The sequence below is a fragment of the Myodes glareolus genome, chromosome 21, assembly GCF_982192425.1.
Source record: "Myodes glareolus chromosome 21, mMyoGla1.1, whole genome shotgun sequence".
NCBI classification, from domain to species: Eukaryota; Metazoa; Chordata; class Mammalia; order Rodentia; family Cricetidae; genus Myodes; species Myodes glareolus.
Window position 1 is genome coordinate 42,340,314 of NC_142046.1, and position 27,833 is coordinate 42,368,146.

Below are 27,833 nucleotides of genomic sequence, written 5' to 3' on the forward strand. Positions count from 1 at the left end.
TGAATAGATGCTATTTCCGAAGACTGAGGATGACCCCACACAGTGCTGTGAGAACAACACACTCCTTCTGCTGTGAACTGATTTTCCCCCCTTCATATCAGAGAGAAAAAGTAGCTCAAGTGTTCTCACTTGTGTGATGTAGAGGCAGCATCTGTCTGAAAAACCCTCTGAATAGCTGCAGTTTCAACTTTTTAAACGGTACTGCGGTGGGTCAGCATTAACCAGGGACGAGTCAACAGGGAGACTTCCCCTCTCCCTTCACATACCTGCCTCCATTTTACAGATAAACCCATTTTTGTCTTCGCATGGGGTAAACTTCCACGCTCCTTCCAGGATCCTCAAGGCAACACACGGACGGGGCTGGAGGGGGTCTACAGCTGGCCTCTGAATGCCCCAGCTTGACTGCTCTGTGGGTGTTCCATCAAACCACCTTAAGGTTTCATCTGTGGAAAAACTGCTGACTTATTATGAATGATGTACATGATTACCAGTTTAAAACTTGGATAAACCCTAAGAGCAGCACCCAAATCTAAGGGGACACGTTTAATCTTTAAGTACGCTCATGAACAAAACACAAAAACAGGTGTGTATCCATTAAATTTGCCTCTGTTTTTAGATACAGATGTCTTGTTTCTTAATGTCCTGGTTTGGGTTTTAAAATAGGTTGCACGTTTCTAGTCAATTTAAATAAACCACACAGTAAATGAAATGAAATTAATGTATAGAAAATCTCTCGAAACCCTAACATCAACCCCATAACAAGAGGGCTTATTTCTTGAAGCCATTTTTATCCTAGAAGTGGTTCAGTGGATAAGTTCGGCCTATAAGTGGTCAGTGTGGTTTGTGGGGTGGGGAGGGCACTGTCTGAAACGAATTTAAAACCAACAATAAAGTGAACTATCAGTCAGCTTGCTTTTGGTTATCACCAACTGCTAGAAATTCAAACCATGTCCTGAATTAAAATACGCAAGGATGGTCTCTGTTCCCCGCCTCCTCCACCAGTGTAACGCTCTCTCCGTGCCAACTACGATAATTTTCTCTACAAGGACTTTTTAGTAACATCAGTTACATAAAGAAAAGAAGAGTGTGCCTCCTTACGCACACTGGTGTTTATGAGCAGCCTGTAAGAATTCAAAAAGCACAGTTAATCATTGAAATGGCTCCCTGACTCTGTTGGGCTTTGTAACACTTAAGAGAGTCAATGTGGCGTTGCCATAAGGCTCAGGACAGAGTTGGAGCAAGCATCTTTATGGTCTGCATGAAGGTTAACTTATCATCTGTTTTGTTTGTTTGGGAGGGGTGGCTTTTGAATTCACGCTATGCTTTTACAGCCAAAGTGTCCAAGGAGAGTTTTGTGGCTCCCAGAGGCCTCAACGACTACGTATTTATTTACTCATCCTCTGTGCCCACATCACTTACTGTTACTGTCAAACTGGGCATTCAACCAAACCATCTGGACAGAAGAACTGAAAGCACGAAGCTCTTCCTGGAGAAATAAATTTTCAGCCTCATCCCTGATGGCTAAAAGATTAGACCCTGTAAAAGAGACGAACAGTCAATGAGCGAGGTAAATGCGATTCAAAAATGTTTCTGTGCCCTGTCTTCTGAAACCTGGGCTTTGAAAAATCAACATTACATCACTCAGTACATTTTGATTTTCCTCTCTGGTGCTGTGGCTGGTAGCCCAGGGCTTGTCATGTTAGGCAATTGCTCTACCCCCGAGCTACAGCCCCAACTCTGTGTTTCCGTGGTTAAAAAGTGATTGAGCACGTGGGGAGATAGCTCAGCTGGTAAAGTGTCTGTTGATCAACCATGAAGATGCAGGTCTGAATCCGCAGGACTCAGGTAAAGAGCAGTACTGGGGAGGCAGAGACAGATCCCTGAGTCTTGAAGGCCAGGTTCAGGAGGAGACCATGTCTTGTCCCGAACATACCAGATGAAGAGTGATCTTGGGTATAAATCATATACACACATGACTCCCCAACACACACACACACACACACACACACACACACACACACACACACCACATCCACACAAAAATTTTTACAGTGATTAAAAACAAAACAAACCCAATAAGTTCTCACTATGTAACCTGGCTTGCTTGGAACTCACTATCTATATAGACCAGGTGTCCTTAAATTCCTAAAGATTTATTTCTACCTCGTGAGTATTAGGTAGCCTGTGCTACCACACACACCTAAAATGCGATTTAAGTCTTTTTAAATTTTATTTCATTTAATTAGCAATTTAAAATTTATTTTACATACTGACTAAGGTTTCCTCTCCCTCCTCTCCTCCCATTCTCTATGATTTAAGACTTTTAAGGTAAAACTACATTTATAAAAATGTATATAAGCTTTCACTTAGAAAGCTAAAGTCCTGATGATCCAGTTTAGAGAACATTAAAGATACACAGTACACATGGCTTTAGAATGAAGAATGTTGGGGGAATGCTATACGTTGAGGCACCATCTTGGGTTTTCAATGTCTGCACTGGAACTTGAATTGCCTGTAACAGCTGCCGCCTCATAAGCGGATTCAACAGTGTTTATTTTATTCTTTTTAGGGGTTTTCTTGGCTCCTAAAGTTACTGGATAATGAACACGTGAGCAGGCGCACTGTCTACTGCGATGTCAGAGTCCATGAAAGCATTTTAGTGCCACAGAAGAATTACCTTCGCTTTTGCAAAATTCATGAGCATCCTCAAAACTCCTGCTGTCCAGCACTGTAGAAAGACTGTAGCAATTACCTTTAAATTTTATCCAGGGAACCGATGTTTCTGGGCAGAGCACTGGGTGCTCAAATGCCTTTGTTTCTGTGAAGAAAAAAACCAGGCATGATTTCAGGCTGGTGCCTGGGCTCCTATCCTGAGATAACCCTTATTTTACAGTCAACGAAAGGCCAGAATCAATGCGTTCATTAAGATTTTCATGATAATACCCCCAAAGACTGGATTTGATGTCAGTGGTTACAAATGAGGGTTAGGTTCTTGTATTTCTGTTAGAAATCCTCTTTACCTAAACATGCAGAGTGTGTTAACAGATTGCTTTGTTTACTTTGAGTGCTGTTGGTGAAGGCATTGTCTACTGTTCGCCTAAAGCTTGGGGCAGCAGGGAGATACAGTTCCTAGAGGAACTGGTAGCTGAACGATGCTGGAGAAAGGACGTCTACATGTATAATACTTGTCCTATGCAGGGCTAAGTGTCACGGATTTCTAAAATCCTTAATTGTCAGTAAGCCCGCGAGAGGACAGCACATTCAGTAAGGACCACAATGAAACACAACATGAAATAAATAAGCAGAGTTTGAGGGGGCTTTCCTTCTGGCACCGAGCCTGAGAGTCAGATACATCCATGCTGAGCTCCTGGCCCCATTGCTTCCTAGCTGTGTGGCCTTAGGTATGCCACCCTATGCTCAATTTCTTTGTAACAGGGAGCTAACAGCAATGCCATTCTTTTCCCCAGTTTGAACAGTTTCGATAAGTTAACATCTGGCCTTTGTTATTTTAAGTCTTTCATTTATTATTGTCATATAGACAAGTGTGTGTGAGAGCATGTGTGTCATGCCGTGGGAGGTCAGAGGACAACTTTTGGGAGTCACTTCTTTCTCTGTTTACGTGTGTGTTCTCGGGATTGAACTCAGGATGCAGACTTGCTCTGTAGCACGTTTATCTGATGGAGCCATCTTGCCATCCTGCCCGGCCACCCTTAAAAGTCTATAATAAATGTGTACAGTTTTATCAAAAAAGGAAGGAGACTTACAGTGTTTTAGAAGACCTAATTTTGCTATCTAGGTGTGTGCATTTCTTACGCTTTCATATGTATATGCATGCATATAGACATCACTTATGCCTAATCCTGAAACGCTTTCATCTACAATTATGTAAGGGATGTGCGCTATTTGTCGAAGTATCCAGAATATAAGTAAATAATGCGGTTTTATGAAATGAGAGCTTTAAAAGGAGATCAGGGGGAGAACTCCTGGCGCATATGATAGTAACAAAGAAGACACCTGGAAAGCGGGACCACACACGTCAGCAGGTGAGGAGACGGAACCTCCCTTTGTCTTGGTACTGCTGATGGCTGGAGCTGTTTAATGCTCCCAGTTAACGTTCATCTCCAGTAAAGGATTGGGTCAGCTGAACTTCATGTAAATGGGATACCATGCAAAGTGTGGGGTAGACACAGAGTATCAGCCACCACTGCCATAACCATGGCTCAAGAATCTAGCCCGCTTGTCCTAAACCCTCAATTCAGATTCTCCACAGAAGCTAAAGCACATCTCTTTAGTGTGACCTCCCGTTTTCCTCTTACCTCCCGTTTTCCTCTTACCCTAACCTGGGATGCTGGCATACTCAGCACCAGCTTTGCCGTCTGTATCCCCGTCCTGCACCCCTCTGTCTTGATCTAAACTTCTGCCTCAGAATGCTTCTCCATGTTCTGTGACTTCCTATCAACCCTGCCCATTCCTCAAGTTCCATCTACATATACTGCCACGCCCTTCAAAAAGCCCTTCTGTTTCTCTAGACAGATAGGATGCTCTTTTAAAAACAGCAAAGCATTTTTTACTGTGCTGCAGACAGTGATGGGGATGGCAGCATAAGAAGAAATCAACGCACCCCTTTCTTGGTAACCCCTCCTACCTCCTCTCCCAGCCATGTCTGGTATGGCAGCTACTTGTCTTTGTATCATAGACCAAGGCTTCCCAAGGGCTGGAACTTTCTGTTATGTGTGTTCATATTCCCTGCTGAGCGCAGTCGTGTCCATCCAGAAGCCCAGGACACCTTGGCTGTGTTGAATGGAATGACACTCACCAGTGGGGACATGACAAATGGCGCCTTGCAGAAAAGACTCACAGGCTGTTCTCCGCCAGCGTCCATTAGTGTCAGCAAAAACACAGTCACCAAGGAACGTGGACTCTTCGTCCTTCCAATAGGTGAAAGGGGATTTGGTGCCGTCCGACCAGTCAAAATTAAGACCGTTCTGCAGAGGGAATTCAAAGCATCGCTTCACTGCCACGACTTGCTGGAATCACCCCAAACTCCCCAAGCACTCACTCCTTCCGAATTCCACATGTTTTCCCAAAAGAACTAGAGGTCATGAATGGGACAGAGTTTACCTTTCAGGAATTCAAGTGTGTAATACTCTTGTGTTCAAAAGCCAAAACAAAACAAAATTAGTTAATAATTAATTTCTGAGCAGGAAGCAGAAATCATTTCTTTGTGGAGATTCTGGAAATCTAACAAATTACCCAGGCATAGTACTTGAGTTTGAGATGTGTTTCATGGCATAAATGACTCAGTACTCAGGGGTTCTTGAGAGTTTTCAAAGGACCCATGGAGCTTTATATTTAGAAATTAAGCACTTGCATATTCATCCTAAAAATGATGTACACTCTTGTTTGGTAGCCTCAGGGTCCTCAAAAAACAAAACAAAACAAAAACAAATAAAAAAAACCCTAAAAATAACAACAACAGCAACCCTTCCCCCTATAGTTTCTCTGTATAAACAAGCTGTTGGAATGTTGTATTTATGATTGTGTCTGGGAATTATGTTTGCATGCTGTCTCCAGCAGCTGCCTCCCTAAGGAAGTAGACAGACACTTTGCAAAGATGACTGGCGGAACTTCGAACACCTACGTCTGTGGTGGAGAGCCCAATCCAGTGGGCATGTCCCAGCCTGCTGAGAACAACTGTGAGGAAGGCCTGCTGGAAATCGTCTGCAATGCTGGCCAGTTCTGCTCCGTGCATCAGGCAGGTTCGTCTTGCTGTGTACCACGTCAAATTGGCACGAATGATTTTATAAGTCCTGTTTCCAAATTCTAACGTATTGGGGACTGAATGCATATCAGACATGTTCGCACGGTATTCAGGAGTATCTAGAATGAGAACGACAACAAAGTCGCTTGTGGCATCTGGACTACAGAGGATGTCAGACTTAACATGCATCTTTGTTAACAGCAGCACTGAGCAGAGCTTTTCCTCCAGAAGTGATGAATGAAAAACAATGACACTATACTTGGAAGGTGTGACGCTAGGGCACGGGAACACTGTGGTGGTTTGAATGAAAATGGCCTCCATAGGTTCAAACATTTGACCTCTTGATCCCTAGATGGTGGAATTGTTTGAGAAGGATAAGGAGGTATGGCCTTGTTAGAGGAGGTATGTTACTGGGGTGGGCTTTGAAGTTTAAAAAGTCATGCCACTCCAGTTAGCACTGTGTGTATACCCGCGTGTATGTATGCGTGCCTATGTGTGCTTTCTCTTTAAGATATATGCATTTCTCTTTTTTGTCTTGTATTCTGCTATATCCATAGAACAGCCTAAACTTAGTAAAATGTTTGTGCCATCTGACCTAGAGTGAATTTAGTCCCTCTTGCGTACTAGGCTAAAAACTAAATCTGTAAGTACTTTTGGCTTCTTACAGGGAATGTTGAGATGTGAATGGCTGAAGGCCTGAACTTCATCCCATTCCTAACCCTCCCTGGCTAAGAGGCCTGGAGAAAATTAGTCCTTCTAAAACTTACATTTCAGGTCTATAAGAACTGATAAGTTCTTCCTAAGGAGGGTGTGTGCAGAATTCACTGCGATATCCACCTGGGACATGCTCTATTGCATCCAGGACACACCAACAATTAATAAATGTTGCTCCTCACTGCCCTGTCCTGTTTTGGTCATGTTCTCCACAATAAAAATGGCAAACTGGAAAGTAGCCTTTTGCCTTTGCTACTGTTGTTTGATTTAGAAAGCACACATTGTAAAACCAAAGCGAAATGAGCCTATTTATTAATTAACTTGTGACAGACTGTACTTGGTCACAGTGTCCTCTTGGCTGGAAGCCTGCTTGCCAGCCTATGCTTCCAGTTTATGGTTAGTTATACAGAATCTATATGACACAAAGTACTATTTTAAAGTGACAATTAGCACAATAATGTAACCAATTTTTTTTTGTTTCCTTTCACTGGGTTATAGCATTGCTTTTATACCTAAGAGTTTCTCTCAGTGCAATTAGTCCTTCCAAGTTTCAAAACAAAACACACATGATTTTGAGCAATGTGGTTTTGCAGTTCATTATCCTGCAGAAGAAATATCTATGGACACTGAGTTGTTCCTGACTGTTCGGTCTTCACTTTGTCTTGGTCTCTCTCTCTTTCCTTGTGTCTCTCTCTCTGTGTGTGTATGTATGTGTTTGTGTATGCACATGTGTGTACATGTGTGTACATTTGTGTGTGAATGCATGCCTGTGTGTGCCATGGTATGCGTGTGGAGGTCAGAGGACAGCCATGGATGTTGCTTCTTTTCTTCTGTTTATTTGAGTCAAGGTCCTGTTCTGTTGTTTTTCTGTTGTGTTTGCCAGGTTAGCTGGCGTATGAGCTTTAGGGGATCCTCCTGTCTCTGCCCTTCATCTCTCCAAAGGAGTTCTGGGATTACAAAGGCTTATACCATGCACCTGGGCTTTTACTGGGTGCTGGGGATTCAAACTCAGGTCGTCAAGCTTGTACCGCAAGTTCTTCCATCTACTGAGCAACCTCCTCTGGCCTCTGCCTCTCTTTTTATCTTTCCTTCCTCCCTCCCTCCCTCCCTCCCTCCCTCCCTCCCTCCCTCCCTCCCTCCCTCTCTCCCTCCCTCCCTCCCTTCCTTTTTCCCTCCCTCTCTCCCTCTCTTTCTCTTCCTTCTTTCCTTTCTTTCTTTCTTTCCTCTGTTCTTTTTTTTTTTTTTTTTTGAGGCAGGGTTTCTCTGTATAACAACTCTGGCTGTTCTGGAACTTGCTTTGTATACCAGGTTGGCCTTGAACTCACAGAGATCTGCCTGCCTCTGCCTCCTGAGTGCTGGGATTAAAAGTGTGCGCCACCACCTCCTGGCTACTCACATTTCTTTTTTCTTTCAGGAACGTAGCAATTCTTGGCTCAAACCCAATCTAAGCATATATTTAGGTCGAAAATACAAGGTGTCCATTGTAATAAGAATGAAAGTTTAATAGTATTTTTCAGAAATAACAATTTTTAAAAACTGTCCTTTGTCAGACACACGCTGAGAACTATGGTAAACTTTGTATGTGCATATGAAATAGTTCTTACCTCATTTTACAGAAATTGAAGTCAAGGCTCATAGAAGATGAAGTCATTTGACTGACCAGATTTCCAAGATTTCCAAGGTGTCACATTATACAGCAAGAGTTGGGGTGAGTGTATTGTGGTTCCTCTCTCCAGTAAAAGCCACCAAGATACAGTCAGGGGACCCTGTGACCTTACTTCAGCGCGGTCACCCTCCAGAGACCTCATTTCTGAACTTCTTGACTGACACTTGTGTAAAGAGGTGAGGTGGGAGCTTGTCTGGTCAGACATCGGGCTTGTGCTCTCCCTCTCTGTCCTGCAGTGTCACCGGAAGAGTGCAGGGCCCATGCTGCTCGTTCCCAAATGCCAAAGAAAGCAATCAGCGCATAAATTTGAGAAAAGGTCAATCTTGCAGAAATAGAATCACTACTACCTTTAATTGAAATCCTGTTTTGGTTTGTTTCATTTTTTAAGACTAATATTCCTTATCTATAGGATGGAAAGACTTTGACCTATTTCCTGGAATGGTCTTGAAGGTTTTATGGCATAATGTTTATAAACCCAAGCCATGGTGCCAGGCACAGGGACACACAGGGAGTGAAAGCAAGAGCTGTCTTTGCTATTTTTGTTATTGAAGGCCACTCAAGGACAATCACACTTCTTAGTCACGCCACTGGATATAGGTGATAGTATCACACTTTAATTAGAATCTTAAATATCCTCCAAAGGTCTTGGTATCCGAATTGTGATTACCAGAGTGGGACCATTGGACCTGATGGAGCATTTGACAGGTGAGGCCCAGTAGAAGGTCCTAGGTCACTGTGCATGCCACTGAAAGGAATTATGGGAGTTTGGACTCTTTCTGTTCTATACTTTTGCCTCCCAGTCATGAGTTGAAAGGCTTTGTTCTGTTCCCTGATCCCTCCATAGCATTCTGCTTCTGGCACAGCCCCAAAGCAATGGGTCTAACCTTCAAAATTATTATGCCAATAAAAATAATCTTCTCTTGTTATAAGTTGATTATTTCAGATATTCTATTACAGGGAGGAGAAGCTATCACATATGGCTTTGATATTACACTCCAGAAATCATTAGGGAATTTTTTTCCCACATATAGAAATATACTGCATGTCATATTAGCTGCAGATACTATTTTTGAAGCTTAAAAAAAGAGGAGTGAGGCCGGGTGGGGATGGTGCATGACTTTAATCCCAGCACTTGGGAGATAGAGGCAAGTAGATCTCTGTGAGTTCGAGGCCAGCCTGGTCTACAAGAGCTAGTTCCAGGACAGGCTCCAAAGCTACAGAGAAACCCTGTCTTGAAAAACAAACAAGCAAACAAACAAACAAACAAACAAAAGGAGTGAGTATGAACTGGTGACCCATGTTTCGAGTCAGGGTCTCACTCTGTGGCCCAGGCTATCTTGGAACTCGCTCTATAGTCCAGGGTGGACTTGAACTTGGTAAGTTGTTTTCTTTTTTGGTCATTTTTAATCTCAGTCTCCCAACCCAAGTGCAGGGATTATAGGCATAAACTAAGCCAGTTCCTCTTTTTCTTTTTCTTTTCTTTTCTTTTCTTTTCCTTTCTTTTCTTTTCTTTTTTTCTTTGAGACAAGGTTGCTCTCTGCAGTCCTGGCTGTCCTGGAACTCACACCGTAGACCAGGCTGGCCTCAAACTCACAGGCAGTGAGTTCTCTGCCTGCCTGCCTCTGCCTCCCAAGTGCTGGGATTAAAGGCATGCACTACCCATGCCCGGCTTCAGCTCCTCATTCTTTTTCAACATTCTGGGAGACTTATTAAAAATAGACTATGTTTAGACATACTGTCAGTGCTGTATGTTGGAATTTAACCCTCAGTTTGGAGGATTGAGTGGGAAGAAACTTATCTGACTTCTGAAGTTCAGAAGTAGGATCTCTGAAGGGTAACGAAGCTGAAGTAAGGCCACCAGGGTCCCCTGACTGAATCTTGGTGGCTTTAACTGCAAAGAAGGCTCAGAATGCACTCACCCCAGGCTCTTGCTTTATCATGTGACACCTTGGAAGTCTGGCAGGGAGACAGTGCATCCACAGAAATCGTCACTTTGACTTTGAAACAGAACTGTGCGTGAATAAAAAAAAAAGTGCTTTTCTCTGTGTTGCTGCTAGCATCACACAGTCTAGGAAAATGGACTGGACCACGTAGACTCCCAGAACACAGGAGGAAAGCTATGTAGCGGTGCTAGGATTGGTGTATAAACTCGGTTATCCATCAGATGGTTTCTGCAGTCCGAAGTAGTGGGGGACACATGGCTAAATATGCCTGGGTATAGAGGACAATGACGTACATTATAGCTGCCAAGCTGACAGATGGCAGGTGTGCAAACAAAGTTGGGAATAAATGGAATAAAACCCCAATTGTTTCTTACCTTGCATTTTTTCGCAAACAAATCCATAGCCTTCTTTCCCACAGTCATCAAAATACCATTTTCCAGTGAAACGAAAATTAGAACTACTTAGCATCAGGGCACAGAGTGGAACATGCTTTTGCATTTCAGGGGTATTATAATTTGGTATCTTTAAAGGAATACACATTATTAAAATATGATAAATATAACATTATTGTCACATTGAAACATTTGATTTAGAGCATAAATTGAAAAAGTAAAACACCATTATTATCTTATTTACATCTAATTAGAACCAATTCAGAAATCTATTCATAGCCTCCAAGATAAACAATCATCATGATTCATGGTGTAATTGTGTTTATAGTATTCATGAAACTGTTATAATGTTACATTATTAAAAATTAACATATGGCTAGTAAACTAATATAAATTTATAGCTTCAAAATACAGGAAAAAAACAGTTTTAGTCAATAAGTTCAGTTACAATCTCTTGCTAAAAAGGTGTAAAAAAATAAATCTTGAGGGTCTTAGAATACAGCACAAAAGTTAAAATCTACAAGACCCCGGTCTGATTCCCAGTAAGCCGTGCCCCCAGTAACTTAAAACTTACATTTATTACGTCAGACGGAGACCAGTTAGAATATACCACAGGCTTCCTATTCACCCATGTCTCGTGATTGTCACTTTTTAACCCTATCCACACATTCGTGGTCTGGCCGAAAAGGTTCATAGTAATGAAAGCTGAAAAATAGAAACACATTATCTAATAATGCCACACAAGCCATTGGGTCGTCATCAAATGCTGTTCATAGACATCATTATATTTAAATGACAGCAAAACTTCATTATGAATCACGTGTAGAAATTCCTTGTTTTGCTCTCATTAAGGTAACACAGCCTCTTTCATTTTGGTTTCAGTTTAAATTGAACGAAATTAGCTGGGTAACTTGAGATTTTTATCAGATCATTAGCAAAACAATTTCCAGTGTTCACTCACTACTTTCTTAAACAAACAAGGATGTAGCATATTTAAAAAGAAGCACGTAAATGCCTAAGTTTCAAGTTAAAATGTATAGGTGAGCTCAAAATGATCTTTGAAAAGCTTACCATGCAATTGTAGTAGATATTCCTGAGAAATTACTTTAGCCATTGTAGGGCACACATAAATATATCCTTATTCTCTCTAGTGTAGCCATCTAGTTAAAGCCCCTAAAGTCAGCAGTTTCTCGGCAGGCACCCGATCCTCACAACTGTCGTGGTAGAAACCCTGGCGCTCAAAGTGAAATTTCCTGTGTCTTAGCAGTATACTGTTTTAAATGTTGATTTGGAAGCGAAAGTTTGGAGGTGACGTTTTGATTACTATTAGAATGACGGTGGCCATTTTGGCTTGGTTGAACCCTTGAACTCTACCTTGTTCCAGTTCACTTTCGATGGAGACCAGCGTCCCGCCCTTGTCGACGCAGAAGTCCTGAGCGCCTGCCCAGGTCTTCAGCTCGCGAGTGTCTTTGGGAATCCACACCTGGAAGCACTGCGAATAACAACAGAACACGTTCATTCCCGCGCTGTTCTACGGGAACGAAAGCAAGTTCCCAAAGGCACTGAAGGTCGGCCTTGGAAATGATAATTTTCTTAGGTAGAGAACTCATTAGCTTTCTGCCTGCTCTGCAGGCATTAATGAAGCTGCTTGGGGTGAAGAGCGATTTGTCTCATTCACATGAGGCAGAGCAGAAGCAGGGATGTGTTTGTCATCTGGAATGTCACCAGAGTGTCTTCTGCTCCGTGGAGAAGGGCACTCTTCCTAAGATGGAGCCAGTCAGTTTGCAAGGTTTACAGTAGGAGATTTAGTCTAAGAAGAAAGAAGGAGTGGCTTAGCTAGACGCCATCCAGAAGCCGACTTGCTTACTTTAGTGACAGACGAAAGGACAGCGAGAGTTGAAGTTCACTAGAAGCTCAGAGCCTGACATTTATCAGAAAATACACAAGAAGTTACAGAAAAACAACGGGGGAAATGAGAGGAAGACAGAAAAACAAAAGAGACAGACTGAGGGACAAACATCACCATCAATGCTAAGTGGAACATAAAAATACAAGGTAGAGCTTCACAATGTGATGGTCAGCTCTAACAACAACAACAACAAAATCTTTATTATGCCACACACATGAAGGTAAGAGGACAACTCTAAGGAGTCAGTTCACTGTGGGGTCCAGGGACCAAGCTCATGCTAGCTGTGTTGCGGCCTGTGATCACCAAGGCAGAGGTTTCCTTGCTCTCCATTGGGATGAGAATCAGAATGATACAATTAGCCTAGTGTTGTGGAATATTAGTTTAAAGTGTGCTATTTTTGTTAATGTTGCACTTGTTTAACTCTGTGAAGCTTTCCTTCTTTGGCTGTCTAAAACACCTGATGGGCTAATAAAGACCTGAACGGCCAATAGTGAGGCAGGAGAAAGGATAGGCGGAGCTGGTAGGCAGAGAGAGTAAATAGGAGAAATCTGGGAGAGAAGGAGGAGAAAGAGAGAAGGAGGAGGACACCAGGGGCCAGACAACCAGACACCCAGCCACACAGCCAACCACGGAGTAAGGTAAGAAGTAAGAAAAGGAAAAAAATCCAGAGGCAAAAGGTAGATGGGATAATTTAAGTTAAGAAAAGCTGGCTAGAAACAAGCCAAGCTAAGGCCGGGCATTTATAAGAAAGAATAAGCTTCCGTGAGTGATTTATTCAGGAGCTGGGTGGCGGGCCCCCAAAAGAACAAAGAGTAAAAAGCAACCAACTACAGTCTAGTGTGCCCATCTTGCTTGATAAAATGTAAACACGGTAGGGAAAGCTGAAGTAAAGCCATGAGGTAGAAAGAAGACCACAGCGCTAACACTTGAGGACAGGGTTCACCGAAGTCAGGAGAGCCTTCATGCAGGGACACTCCGTGCAGAAAGTGCTGGCGGTTTCTCTTTCCACTCCGCTGCCTCCTTAATGAACAGAGGCAGCTCTTGCCATTGGCAGGTGTGACCCCAGAATTGAGCTACAGAGAACATTTCAAACTAACCCCCGTTTATCTAGAAACTCACAGGAGAGAGCGCCACCTTTCCTGTCCTACTCTGGATGGCGCTCTTCTCCCTTACTTAGTCTCTAATTTCCCATCTGTCAGCTGTCACCTCCTCCCAACAACCCACCATCACTGCAGAAAAGCGGGGCCAGTCTTCTTCGGCACACAAGGATAATCCCTAAAAACCCATCCATGAGACAGAAGAATGGCCTGAGAAACGGCTGTCGATTTCAAGTCACCGAGTGAGGCAGGAACCTTGGAGGGAAACTATTTCATTAAAATAGTATTTATGTATCTTTTCTGATTTTATTTTCTCCATTGTAAACTTTTTTTGGGGGGGGGGACAAGGAAATCCAGTCAGAAGGCAGCTGAGATGGCCCAGTGGGAGAGCACTTGTTACGCAGCGTGATGCCTGGAATTTGGATCCCCCACCCCGAACTCATGTTAAAAAAAACCAGGTGACACTGGGCTTTCCACTTGTAATTCCAGCAAGCAGGAGGTGGAGACGGGGGTCACTGGAGCAAGCTAGCTAATACTGAGAGCCTGCCTCAATCTGTAAGGTACATTTTGGGTGATATCTGGGGAAGAAAGCCAATGTTAACCGTGGGCCGTCACACAAATGTGGACATACATACATACAGCTACGCAATCATGTGTACTTACACACATACAAACACTTGTACATACACTCACATGATGCATGCATTTAAAGACAGAAAAATCAGTCCAAATTACTAATCCCATAGAGGTACTCTACCCCATCCTTTTGGGCACGTAAACTTGCCTCACTGACGACAACATTGAACCAGAGTATTAGTGCCCTCCGTCTGTGCTACACTGTATTGAACATGTCCAGAAGTGTCCACATCCCCTACCTTAACCTTGTAGACATGCGCTCTATGACCTTGACTCGAACATGCCCAGAGATGGGTCCATCGTCTTTCCTTCTTAAACTATAACCTAACACGGAGCAAGCTTATGAGTGCCACCTCACGAAGCTTCTCCAGAGGAGTCGGTATGGACTCTCAGCTAAGGTCACCGCCCTTCCGTGCCTTGAGGACAGGAGTATTCAGGGGACAACCCCAGCGCTCTCCTTAACTGTGGCAGGCAACAAGTCCTTCCCACTCTTATGCTGTGTTTCTGGTTCGGCAGTCTCCACGACACAACTCCTTGTAATCGAACACACAATGGCACTGTCAGAAGACATTCTAGACTTAAGACGGCAGTTCTCATACAGCACAATTTTCCCTCTTGTGGATATTGCCACAAAGTCTGCGGACACTCTTAGATATTCTTAGTTCGGGAAGAGTTGCCACTGGCAACTGGAGACCAGGACGCTGCCAGATATTGCTATGAGTGACCATATAATTTTCCACAACAAAGAACTATCTGACCCAAAATGTCAGTAGTGCCAGGGCCAATTTCCCCAAAACTCAGTTCTGATAATGTTGTTCTTTAGGGCTTCAGTTTTTTTTTTTTTTTTAAATACAGCTTTTAGGATTAAAAGCCAGAAACTGTGATGTAGCCCGAGTTACCGATCAAGCGAGGAGTGGGTTTCCAACTCTCCTGCGTGCCTCTTTCCTGTGTGCTTCACAAGGAAAGCTTACAGGAGCTTCATTTTTTAACAACCGCCCTTTTATCTGTTCCTTTTTATTCTGCTCCTTTCTTCTAATTACAAATCCCAACGAACAGCACACACTAATTATGGAGAAGTCTTATCATTTAATGCGAGTTCGCCTTGGGTTCTGATAGTCACTAATGAACCATTCATAAATACCAGTGACTCTTGCTGGCTCAGTCGGCTCCACCCTTCTCACCAGGAAACCTTCTCTCTTCACTACCTTCCGTTTTTCCTGCAGCCAAGATTTGTCAGTTTGACAGTGGAGGTATGGCTTCCCATTGTCACAGGCTTATTTTCTAAATAAACCATATTTACTAATAAACTCAGAAGCAACATCGCTAATCAATAAGGCAGAAGAGCTGAAAGAAGAATGGCACCCTAGATTTTAACTTGTTTACCTTCTGACAAGTTTGTAGATTGTGATCGAGCTGTATGCGTCTCTGATCATAACTGTGAATTAAGGAGGCCCTCTAATATTCCAAACGAGCTTGGGGTAATAAAACTCCTTTGTTCCAAAATAATGTATAGTCATCGTTTGGCAATAGAATCTATAATATTTCTTTCAAATTTGGTCTTTTCTCGGTTTTCCACCTGTCATTGAATGCTGATGTCTGGAACTTTGTGAATATCCTTACTCTCTCCTCCTTCTCTGCCTTAGATGCTACTGAAGGAGCCATTGGCAGGGAACCAACACACACACACACACACACACACACACACACACACACACACACACACAAAGGGGGGAGGAGAGGAGAAAAGAAAGAAGAGAAGAGTTCCCTCTTGGCCCTGCTGACTTGTCCTTCCTAGGGTAACATCTTGTCAACCTTCCCAAATGTCATTAAGTCACATTATCGTGCCTGGAGAAGAGGATTTATGAGTCATTGGAAAGGATGCTTAGCTTCCAGGTATCTTGGTTTTTAAAATTCTAAAAAGGCGATTAACTTGTCAGCTGAGTTTTTTTAAAGTAATAAAAATTAGTCCTTGGAAGAGTTGATGAAGAAGGGGGAAAGCTTAATGGCCCACCATGTGTTGAAATTTGTTCTGAACTTCTCCCCCACTTTTCTTCCTGTAGCTTTAAGAGTTAACGAGAGTGTGGGGATGTTGGGTGTGTGTGTGTGGGGTGGCCCCACAGTGCTGGCGACTTCCCTCAGCCACAATGCTTTCTTCTCTGGCTTCCAGATTGAGTGAGCCATTAACACCAGTCCCTTCTTATCCCTGGTTTCGCTTTATCCTTTCAAGGACTCACAGTCAGAAGAGTGAAGGCACTGACAGAGGTAGGCTCTGCCCCTGGCAGAGAAGAGAGAGAGAGCAGAACAGAGAGGGAAGGCAGTCTCTTAATGTTGTTATAAGACACCATTTTATTTTACCGTTGCTTATTGTGATTCGTTCTCTCCTTTTAAAGATTTATTTATTTATACATGTGTAGGTTAGGGCAGGTGCCTGAGGAGTCCAATAGAGGATGTTAGACCCCTGCCCCCTCCCCCAGTTAGAGTTAAATGCAGCTGTGAACTGCCCTATGTAGGTGAACTAGGGTCTTCTGCCGGTGCAGTACAGGCCCTTAACTGCTGATGGAGTTCTATAATCCTTATGGTTTCGCCATCTACCTCATTTATAAATGGAACCTAGCCCTCAGAAGGACCTTCAGAGAGGCTTTCTCTACAGGTGGCTGCATTGGGAGGTGTTGTGGACATTTAAGAGGTGAAGCTGAAGGAGAAGCCCTTATGAAATCCAGGTGCACCCTCACAAAGGACCATGGGACCTTAGTCTCCATTTCTTGGTCTGCCGACACCCCACCCCCACATATGCTCAAGATGCAAACACTTGCCTTTGGATTCTGTTTGAAAATGACATTTTGAGACAGGATAGGCATTTGTTGGTATCTGTCTGTAGCAGCTAGCTCTGGGATGCACTTTTCCTAACAGCCTTAAGAAACAAACCGCCAAATGAATGAAGTAAAAGTCAATCAGAATTCAAATCTGAGCCAAAGTCACAGAGAAGAAGATGTAGGGGAAAGAGTTCCTGACATGTGGTTTGAGGCTGTGTTCTTAGGTGTGATACCAAAATCATGAGACCCAGAAGAAAAAGTATATACACTGGACTTCATCAAAATTATAGACTTATGTGCATCAAAGGGTATTCTAATTATAAGGGAGAAACCATTATAATTGTTAGGGGTAAAATCTGATAGGGATTCATTACAATAATACTAGAAAGGATTTCTATAATTCAACAAGAAAAAACCAAATGACTTAATTAAAATGTGGACAGACAAAGAATGGTTCTCCAGAGTGACTTTTGGTAGCAAAATACCTTGGTTTGTTTTTGCGACCTCAGGTACAGGGGTAGATAGTGTTTATATCTCCCACTGGGAAGGGGTTTTGGCAATACATATGCCACAGAATATTACTCAGCCTTTAAAAGAAAAAAATCCTGTCACATGTCATAACATGGCTGAGACTTAAAGACATCCTACTTAGTGAGCCAGTTATAAAAGGATGGGTACTTCATGTCTCCCTGTTCAGGATTCTAGCTCAGAGACATAACGGGGGAGCCATTTATTTAGGGTGCAGGATGTGATGGGGAAGAAGAATAGGGAGTTGTTACTCAATAAATATAGAGTTTGGTTCTTTAAGAAGAGAAAGGACTTGGAGATGCGTTGTACAATATACCGATGCTAAACACTGGCAAACCATACACTGAAAATGACTAAGGTAGAAAATTATATAGTAATTGTATTTCACCATAATTAAACTAGCCATATGTAATTAGTCATATATATACATACATATATATTATATATTATGTACTATTATATACAATATAATATAATCATGTTTAAATATAATATATACTATCAGAAATATATCAAATAAATTAATATATAAATATATATTAAGTAAATATATTATATAAATATAATATAATTATATTTAAATATAACATAATTATATATATATGTGTGTGTGTGTGTGTATGTGTGTGTATGTGTACAGAATTCAGGTAACGTCACTGCCTGAGTTAACAACGGCAGCAAGATGGTGAAGAAGAGCATGCCTGCCAGTGTGACTGAACACTTAGATTTAAATCTGGCTGTCCACAATTAGAGAGCAATTTCAAGTTAGTGGATGGAATTATGACACCGTTTCACTTCTTAATTCTCTAAGAGTTAAGCAATTACAGTTTGGGATCCATTTAGCCACTTTCTCGCAAGGCCTCTAAAGCTATCTTATTACAAAACTAAGGAACGGAGGCACAGTCTCAGCCTCCCCTGAAGGGCGCATCAGAGATCATAAACCTGGTTGACAGCGTCCCTGCTGGCAAGCTCTTACTCTGAAATTGAATTCGGCACCGAAGCGTCAGCTTTATGAAGCTCAAGATGACATTGACCAAATTGCATTATTAGTTCATCAGTTTACAGGTGGGTAGAGTCCTGTGGCTACTGAGCGGGGAAGAGGAGGAGGAGCAGGATAAGGGCTCTCTAAAGTTTACTTGCGGGGTGGGGCGGGAGTGGATGAACTGGCATGCAGGCACACACAGGTGTATATATACACACACACGCATTGCAGACACGCACACACATCCTATCTAGTGACTCACACAGCACAAGGGACATCACTAGAAATATTGCCTCCACGAATGAGGTGTGGAGGCTCAGCTGCCTTGCACAAACCCTTTCTGTTCCCAAAGGGAAAGTTTCTGAAGTCATTCGAAAGGTGTGACAATGGCAACTCAGGTCCTGTGGCTAACTGGTGCTTCAAGCAAGCAAGCAAGCAGGCAAGCAAACATTCCCCTTCCCCCAAAATCCACTCTCACTTTGAATTACTTTTCAACTGGCATTCCACAAAAGAAAAACAAAGACGACATTACAAGAAGGAATTTACCTTGTGGTTAAAATAAAGCCAGCCTTTGGGGCACGTCCCATGTGGCAAGGGTGGCTTCTTCTTCTCGATGACCCACATCTTCTCTCTCTTACAAATGCTGGGCATAGGAACAGAACAGTTCTCAGTCCCCCAGAGCCCTGCCGGAGGAGACAGGTCAGGAAAGCTGTAGGAGCCAGGACACCTCCTCTACAGTCTTTATGGATCGATTTTCATGGCTGCTATGGTTTTACATAATTTCATTTTTTGAAGTCTGGAAACTGAACTAAACTACTAAGTACAAAGATCTCTAGTGACAGCCCCCTGGGCAGGGTGCCATCTGAGTAATTAGAAGGTAAGAATGCAAAAAACTTTTCACAAAAGTAAACAAATGCTTTAATTGAAATAAGATTAATTTAAAGTAATGAATATTTGGCTTGGGAAGCAAAATAAGCCTTCATAGTTTTTAAGTATTCAGCTTCAGTACAGGGAACATGATTCTAAGACAATAGATCATCATTTTAAAACTTTATAATACTTCTTCCAAAACTGCAGGATAAATATATCTAATGTAGATATCTAAATCCTAAAATGTTCGAGTGCTGACATGGTGGCTGGGAAGGCATTTCTAGTTTCAGATGTTTAGCCAGGAAACAGCTCGTTTGTAAAGCCCCTGTAAACATCCCCAACTTGCAAACATCAAAACACTTCCTATCTTACTCTTGTTGGATAGAAGATGCTCATTCTACATTATAATGTAGAACAATTAAATCAGGAACTTCTTAAAAAGGAGGATTGCTCGGTCTTGACTCTTATATGAGACAGACTCTTATATGAGCATGTCTTTTCTAAGATAGATCTCCAACCTCCCAGCCTCTTGCAAACCGTCTTTTAGTTTAGAAGGACTGCAATTTCAGAGGAAAGTGACGGATGCCTGTTCGTATTGAGTAAAAAATGCCAGACAAAGAAGCTGTGTGCACAGCGCAAGGCGGGTCTGGCTTTGTGTGTTAAAATAGGCGTAAAAACCATGAGTTTCAAAGGTGGGGCTGGGCTGTGGCTGTCAGTGCGGATCCTCAGCCGTTCTGGCAAAACAGTCCTTTCCATAGGCTGTTGTGACACCTGCTGGCGGGTTAGCTACAGCTTTCCCCTAACTCTGCAGAGGCCCGCCCGCAGGGGAGCGCTTCTCCTCTCTCTAATTCTCTCCTGACCATGTTAGTTATGAACATGACCTTTTTTTTTTTTTTTGAAAGAATGGCTGGTATCAGTAGATGCTCAACTAGGCAATACTGTTCTCAGAACATAGAGAAGCCAATCTTTAGTTTCGGGGTGCCATCGGATCCAGCTTGCAAACAGATGCTCATCTCAGATGAGCAGTCATTAGTGCCAGAAATAATAAAGTTGTAACGAACAATAAAAATAATGATAAAACAGTGAACTGAGTGTAAATATGTTTTTTAAAAAAGATTTATTTATTTTTAAGTGATTGGTGTCTTATCTGCGTGTATGTCTGTGAGGATACCAGACCCCTGGAACTGGAGTTACAGATAGTTGTGAGCTGTCATGCAGTGCTGGGAATTGAACCCAGGTTCTCTGGAAGAGCAGCCAGGGCCCTTACTTGGGGCCATCTTTCCAGGCCTGAACATAGGTTTTAGTTATATGCGGGAAAACATTCGTAAACTGCACAGAGTGAGCCAGTTTGCAAACAGGAAAGTAGAGATGGATGAAAAATAGCCTGCACTCTGAAGTTTCCTAGAGAACAGCATTCACAGGACATTTTTGCACTATATTGAGCCATTTTAATAATTTCACCCTTACAGTTATGGTAATTTCTCTGTACTTTCTACATTTCGTACGTTTTACTTTTCCCCACACCTTCTTTGAGGCTGCTTCCTGTATATTTTAAATTCTATTCCCACTTCATCCTCAAGTTTTAGCATATTTCTTTGAAAATTAATGAACAATTCTTAATTGTTTTGGGTAGGGACAAGAAACATCTGTTTTGCTATATTTGAAAACGAGGTGCGTGTTTGTCTTAAAAAAAGATTTCTTAATTTCATGATTGCATGTGTATGAGCATTTTGATTGAATGCATGCATGTTTACCACATGTGTGTCTGTTTCCAGAGGTGGTCAGAAGAGGACATTTGATCCCCTGGAACTGGAGTTGCAGATGGCTGGGAGCCACCACGTGGGTGCTGGGAATAGAAACCAGGTCTTCTGGAAGAGCAGCCTGTGTTCTTAGCCCCTGAGCCATTTCTCTAGACAGGAGCTCATGTCTGTAAGTCCCAGCAGGCTCACTTTCGGTTCTGCTGGTGCGCGAGGGCTTACCCATTTGCAAGTTATGTACAGGAATGTGACCGCATGACTTTTGCAGGATGGGTGGCCATCCAGAAACCTGACAACTGATGAGATTGCACGCCATCAATGGAAAACAAAAGTAAGCATTCGAAGGAGCCCTGTGGCCTCTAGAGGTGTTTGCAGTGTAACCCCAGACATGAATAAGTGAAGTAACCTGTTATGGAAGAAATGAAGGCACACCGCTGGCTCTGGCTATCCACTCTCTTCTCTCTTCCTCCGTCCCAGTCCTGGAATATCACAGGTGACCCATTATGCCAACTGCGGGAAAATTTTAAAAAATTAAAAAGATTTAATTTTTCCACGCATATGTTATGTCCTATCACTGTGTCTGTGTATACTTATGCCACATGAATGCAGATCCTGTGGAGACCAGAAGGGGGCGCCAAGATCCCTTGAGCTAGAGGGGTATGTGAGCTGTCCGGTGGGCGCTGAAAACCAAATTCTGGAAGGGAAGTGAGTGCTTTTAACCACCGAGCCATCTCTCCAGCCCCAGAAAAATTAAAACAAAATATTAAGGTCTCATTTGGCATGTTCAGTATCTGAGTCTGTCCTTGTAGTTCTGGGATACGGACTGAAAGTATAATAGTTTACTCAGTTTAATTAAGCACACGAAGTATTGTACCTACAGCTAATACTGCACTGTGTGCACCAAAGTTTTCTAAAAGTAAAGTATATGCTGTGTTTTTTTTTAATAACATACACACACAAAATAAGGGAGGCAGACGCTTTCACAAGTGATGGGCACGCTTGTGGTGTAGACTGCGGATGGCTAAAACATGCCTGCGCCTTTGGTTAGAGGAATAAAAGCTTATAAGATAAGGATATCAGTTGAAGGCTATTCCCAAACCGGTCACCAAAATCCAGTGCAATCATTCTGCACAAACAACTTGTCAAATAGTGTTAAATACAGATTAATCTTGGTTCATACTGAGTTGGATCACTGGTTCCTCCTTCTTCAATTCCAATCCACCAATTTATACCGTGCTTTGATAGCTATTAAAAGGAAGGAAAAAAAAAGTCAGCATTTCTTGTTCTTGCTTACATTTTTCACTATTAAGATCAATGAAGATGCTATTATCTCTTTATTTACTATGATTTTACCTAGTAACATAAGGAAGAGCAATGAAGGGCTAATATCTAGAGAAAGCTTGACATTGCAGTATTCTAAAATACTCTTTGTCCACCATGAAACAGAGTAGAAATGAACCACTGAATTTATTTTCTGTTTCATTCAGCTTGAAAAGCCAAATTTCTAACTTTGTAAGAAGCCATACAACATAAAAGAGAAGATGGACTCCTTTTCTGACTATAATTAGTGGCATCTTCTCCTGCTGATTTATGGAAGCTCACTGCAGATGTCACATCTATTTGACAAACAAGGTACAAAGACATTAGCAGAATAAAGATTCCGAGTGTATGTATTAGTCTGGCAAGCTTTAAACAGTGTCAGCATCCAAAGAGAGAGAGATGACATAGGACAAAATAATACGGCAGGATTCCAATGTCTGGCAGCTAGAAAATTACCCTTTATCCATTTTATTAATCTAAAGCCAATATTAATCACTCAGCCTAAGCACAGTGAAGTATCAAATGCACACACATGTACACACTGCACACCAGATGTAATGCTGGACTTATGGCCCAGGAAATTGAAGCCCCATCCTTAGCCATAAAAGAGGAAGGGGCAGAAAAGATTTCCCTGAGTCATCTCATGTGGTGTGCTTTATGGTGTATTTGCTTGCTCTCTGTGTATTGAAATTCAAATTAACGTTTATAAGCCAAAAAACCTGCTCATTTTAAGACACTATGTATTTAAATTTGTACTCTTGTTTCATTTTGAGAAGGCTTGGGGATAAATTTTAAAATATGTTATTTATTTCCATATGAATTTTAGGTCATTGTACAATAGAATGTGGTAGCTTGTCAGATCAGCCATTTGGGAATATTGCAAGGGGGACTACTATAATTTGAGATCCCCGAGGAGTTGTTTTATGGACATGTACCACACGCTAAATTCAGATTTTCATTTTCAGACTTTGGAATGGTTCTGTTGAGGTTGACTGTGGGTGCAGTGGGAAGACCACAATTTCATCCCACCTGGAGACGGCTCGTGAGTTGCCAGGTGGTGATGGAGCACACATTTAAACCCAGCACTCAGAATCCCTTTGAGTTTGAGGTCAGCCTAGTCTACAAAACCAGTTCCAGGACTGTTTCAGAGAGAAAGTCTGTCTTGAAAAACTGAGAGAGAGGGAGATAGATAGATAGATAGATAGATAGATAGATAGATAGATTAATTGATAGGTAGATAGGTAGATAGATAGATAGATAGATAGATAGATAGATAGATAGATAGATAGATAGATAGGTAGATAGAGAGATAGGTAGGTAGATAGGTAGATAAGTAGGTAGGTAGATAGATAGATAGATAGATAGATAGATAGATAGGTAGATAAATGAAAGATACGTAGGTAGATAGGTAGGTAGGTAGGTAGATAGATAGGTAGGTAGATAGATAGATAGATAGATAGAGAAGGCTCAAGGGCAACAGCAGTCAAAATCACAGACTGATGGCTCACTGTTCCAATTTAGGACCTTTAAAGAGAAATCATGGCATTTAAATCTTAACTAGCATATTTACTTCCACCTAAATTAAGGAATGGTAATCTATAGAGCACCCCACAGTTGTGATGTATGTGGTAGAGAATTTCACATGACAAGCTGAAAGCTGTTCAGGCAAAGTAGCCTTGTGTGGAAAGGTCTTAACATTTCATGGAAGGCCACTTTCCAACGAAATAGAAACACAAGCCTACAGCGCATCCACTGAGCTTTCTAAAGCAAAGGCAATCCGTCATCGTCCGTGCTTTTACCAAAGTGATCGAGGGCTTTGATTTATTGTAAGGGCTTAAAATGTCAGATTTTGAGAAGTAATGGATTTGATTCATAGTTTCAGAAGTGCTTATAAACACAACTTAAAAGTAATAGTGAGTTGTCATTTTAAAAAGCAAATACTGTAGACCACAGAAAAAAGGAGTAGCCAAGTGACTGGTTGGCGAGCCATTCATGTCCAATGACCCTTAAGTGCTTATGGCTTTTAATGTTTTCATCATTGATCAGAAAGAGAAGAGTGGCCGAAGAAAAACATTCAAAGCTCACCCTGATAACACGCCATGGTCTGTTATCAAAGAGGGTGAGGAAACATAAGCATTCTTCAAAAGAAAAATCACGTTTTTCAGACTTTAAAAACTGTACCTAGCCTTCTCTCTTATACTAAGTTCTTCTATACTCCAAGTAAATATTATCTTTGTCTTTCACAGTCCAAGTGACTATTCATCATAGGAAAGAGATATGAAAACCTTTTGACATTTATAAGGTGGGCGTGCCTCAAGATCACGTGACATGACCTCTAGAAGTTCGACTCCTCATCCTGGAATCAGTAAGTTCTGCATTGACCCACTCTGCAAGGACAGTCTTAGGCAGAAGACTTCTTAATAGTGAGATGTTAATGCTCGCCATAAACACCACCACACTACTGGTGACGAAAGTACCACTCGTGGGGAGAAATAATATGGCTTGGTAATCTACAGCCAGGTCCTGCCAGACTTGATCTGCATATGTCTCTGCCCTCCTTAGTATATATTAATCTAACTCACAAGATGACAGATTAGGAAGTAGGAGCCTCTGGTAAGTGATTAGATCAGGAACGTGGAGCCTTCTGGAGCTCACAGAGTTATGAGTGAATCTCACTAAACAGAACTTGACTAACTTAAAACTGTTACTATTCCAGAATAAAGTGAAGCCAAAGGACATAGTAACATAATAAACCTGTGTCTCCATTGTTTACCATTAATCTGCAGAGTGGGAAGGAAAACAATCCTAAAAAAACAAAAAACAAAACAAAACAAAACAAAACAAAATAAAAAGAGACAGGATTAGGTGTAAACTATGAATTTCATGTAGTGATTTGTGTTCGGGTACCACTCTGATTTTGCTGAGGATGAACTCTTGCTCCTGAGCAGAATAAATTGAGAGGATATCACCCCGTAGCCAGCCGCAGAGAAACGCAAAGTCGTCCCACTCGGCAGGGTGGGTGTGGAAGAGGTACTCGGCATTCTGGTAGAAGAACCAGGGCGCATCTGCAAGGGAACCAGATGGTGAAGAGGGACTGTGTCAAGACTAGTGAGAGATAGAAGACAGAAGGCAGACTTGAAGGGGCATGGGCTATGATTGACACCCACAGTAAATTGTAATTTGATCACTTGGCACTTTAAAGAAGGGTGTAAATATGGATGGACACATGCACACATGTGCACACACACACACAATTTGCTTATTTCCTTAGTCTACCTCACTTGAGACCCCTCCGCTATCTTTCAAAGGTCAGGGGTAGATACATATCTTGAAATAACATGTTATGAAAATGGAGTTATGATGTTAATTTCAACCCTACTTAATGAGCGTACTTATCACTTGGATTATGCCTCCTTGATTTGTTAATATGAACAAATTAGCCCAGGTTGATATGTAAGAGAACAAATGATATGGGAAGGATAAGACAATGCAGTATTACTCCCCGCCCCCCGTGCTGTGTATTTAGAAGCTTGAGAATTGCCAGGTTGGCTCTTACCATATTCGTACCAGTCTGGAAAGGTGGGTACCACACCTGCAGAGAGAAAGCAAAGCATCGCCACTGAGCCTTCTGCATAGGCACAGTGTCTGAACGACCTCCCTCTAACCACACTGCTCCTACACCACCTTAAAAAGTAACGTCAAGGACAGACCCTATACTGTGTAGACTCTGTGAGGAGTTCCACTGTGAAGGGGACACTCCAGAGAGTCTAAAGAAAGGACATGGACACTTGCTGGGGGTTACTGCTGGTCACTCACTGTGCAAGGTGCTTCCACACAGTCACCGTATAGATAGCCCTGTGTGTTTGTAACATCATAGTGGTATCTCTGTCATCTGTGCTTTTGCCACCATGTCAGCTGGTGACCTCCATTCCTAATGAACAGCTCGGCACAGGGTACTGTGCTGCCTTCTCTGCTTTGCCTGTTATCCCTGCTTACTACACTGGGGTAGCTGCATCCATCAGGTGGGCTGTCGGTTGCGTGGCTCACGTTCTAGTGCTGAGATGCCGCATCTCTGTGACTATCACCTGAGAAAGTGCTACACATCGTTAAGACTCAAATATACAGTAAAGATCTTATACCTCTTGGGATTTTGCATATCCACTCGTGTTTGGAAGCACAGTCCACGGGCAGCAGTGTTTTGTTTGCCTTAAACACAGCACAGCTTCTTGCATTATCTTCAGAGTAAGTACTGTCTAGAAACGAAGAGACAACCTGCAACAGATGAGGTTTGTTATCCCTTAATGATGGTCCCCCAAAGGAGAGCGGAGGATCAGCGAAGGTGTCTGTGAACGGCAAGTGCTACGGCAGCGGTTCTCAACCTGTGGGTCGCGACCTCTTTGCAGGGTCCAATGACCCTTTCATGAGGGTCACCCAAGGTCATTGGAAAACACAGATATTCACATTGTGACTCATAGCAGTAGCAAAATTACAGTTATGAAGTGGCAGCAAAATAATGTTACGGGGCCACCACAACACCTGGAACTCTGCTCAAGGGTTGGAGCATTAGGAAGGTGGAGAACCATTGTTCTCCTTCAGAGGGATCTTCAGAAATGTCTGCATGTCATTCCAGGGTTAGATCGTCCACATTTGTGAAGACTAAGCTAATGGGTACTTAGCATTCTTTCTTTCTTTCTGTCTTTCTTTCTTTCTTTCTTTCTTTCTTTCTTCCTTTCTTCCTTTCTTCCTTTTTTCTCTTTCTTTCTTTTCTTTCCCCTCTCTTTTTGTTTTACAAAGAAGCATGAGGGGCTGGGGATATGAGGCAGCTGGTAAAGCACCTGCTGTACAAGCATAAAGACCCAAGATCAGTCTGCAGTTCCCACCTTAAATTTTTTTTTTAAAAAAATTCAACATAGCAGCATGTGCCTGCTATCCCAGCACTGTGGAAGCGGAGATAAGAACCATGGACCTGCTGGCCAGCCAATGTAGCTCAATTGGCAAGTACCAGGTTTACCTGGAGGCCCTGACTCAAAAAATATGGAGAGTGATTGAGGAAGACACCAACATTAGCCACTGGCTTTCACACACGTGCAAATTTGCACATGTGTACACACATTTTTCTATTGTTTTCTCCAGAAGAAATCAGATGCTTGCTTCATTCTAAACTTGCAATGTGTGGTGGTTCAAATGAAAATAGGCACCATAGGCCCATAGAGGGGCACTATTAGGAGGCATGGCCTTGTTGGAGTAGCGGTGGCTTTGTTGGAGGAACTGTGTCAGTGGGGGTGGGCTTTGAGGTTTCAGAAGTCCAAGCCAGGCCCAGTGTTTCTCTTCCTGCTGCTTGCCAATCCAGATATAGAACTCTCAGCTCCTTCTCCAGCACCATGTCTGCCTGCGTGCTGCCATGCTTTCTGCCATGATGATGATGAACTAAACCTCTGAACTGTA

General features: G+C 42.3%; 1 protein-coding gene across 2 annotated transcripts in view; it reads right to left on the minus strand.

Annotated features, from left to right (window-relative positions):
• Nucleotides 1-280: 280 nt before the first annotated feature.
• Pla2r1 (phospholipase A2 receptor 1) overlaps nt 281-27,833 on the minus strand; it is a 127,643-nt gene continuing 100,090 nt past the window's right edge. The window contains exons 15-28 of one of the 2 annotated variants that reach the window (XM_085681064.2): nt 26,528-26,660; nt 25,945-25,980; nt 25,296-25,453; nt 22,249-22,313; nt 21,475-21,578; nt 18,988-19,124; nt 11,851-11,968; nt 11,051-11,181; nt 10,459-10,606; nt 5,642-5,880; nt 4,817-4,985; nt 2,678-2,818; nt 1,420-1,536; nt 281-454 (exon numbers count right to left, since the gene is read on the minus strand). In XM_085681064.2, coding sequence (XP_085537190.2) covers nt 432-454; nt 1,420-1,536; nt 2,678-2,818; nt 4,817-4,985; nt 5,642-5,880; nt 10,459-10,606; nt 11,051-11,181; nt 11,851-11,968; nt 18,988-19,124; nt 21,475-21,578; nt 22,249-22,313; nt 25,296-25,453; nt 25,945-25,980; nt 26,528-26,660 — 1,719 coding nt within the window. In that variant the 3' untranslated portion in view covers nt 281-431. Of the gene's footprint in view, nt 455-1,411; nt 1,537-2,677; nt 2,819-4,816; nt 4,986-5,641; nt 5,881-10,458; nt 10,607-11,050; nt 11,182-11,850; nt 11,969-18,987; nt 19,125-21,474; nt 21,579-22,248; nt 22,314-25,295; nt 25,454-25,944; nt 25,981-26,527; nt 26,661-27,833 lie in introns of those variants that run through there. The other variant, XM_085681065.2, reaches the window with a different exon arrangement.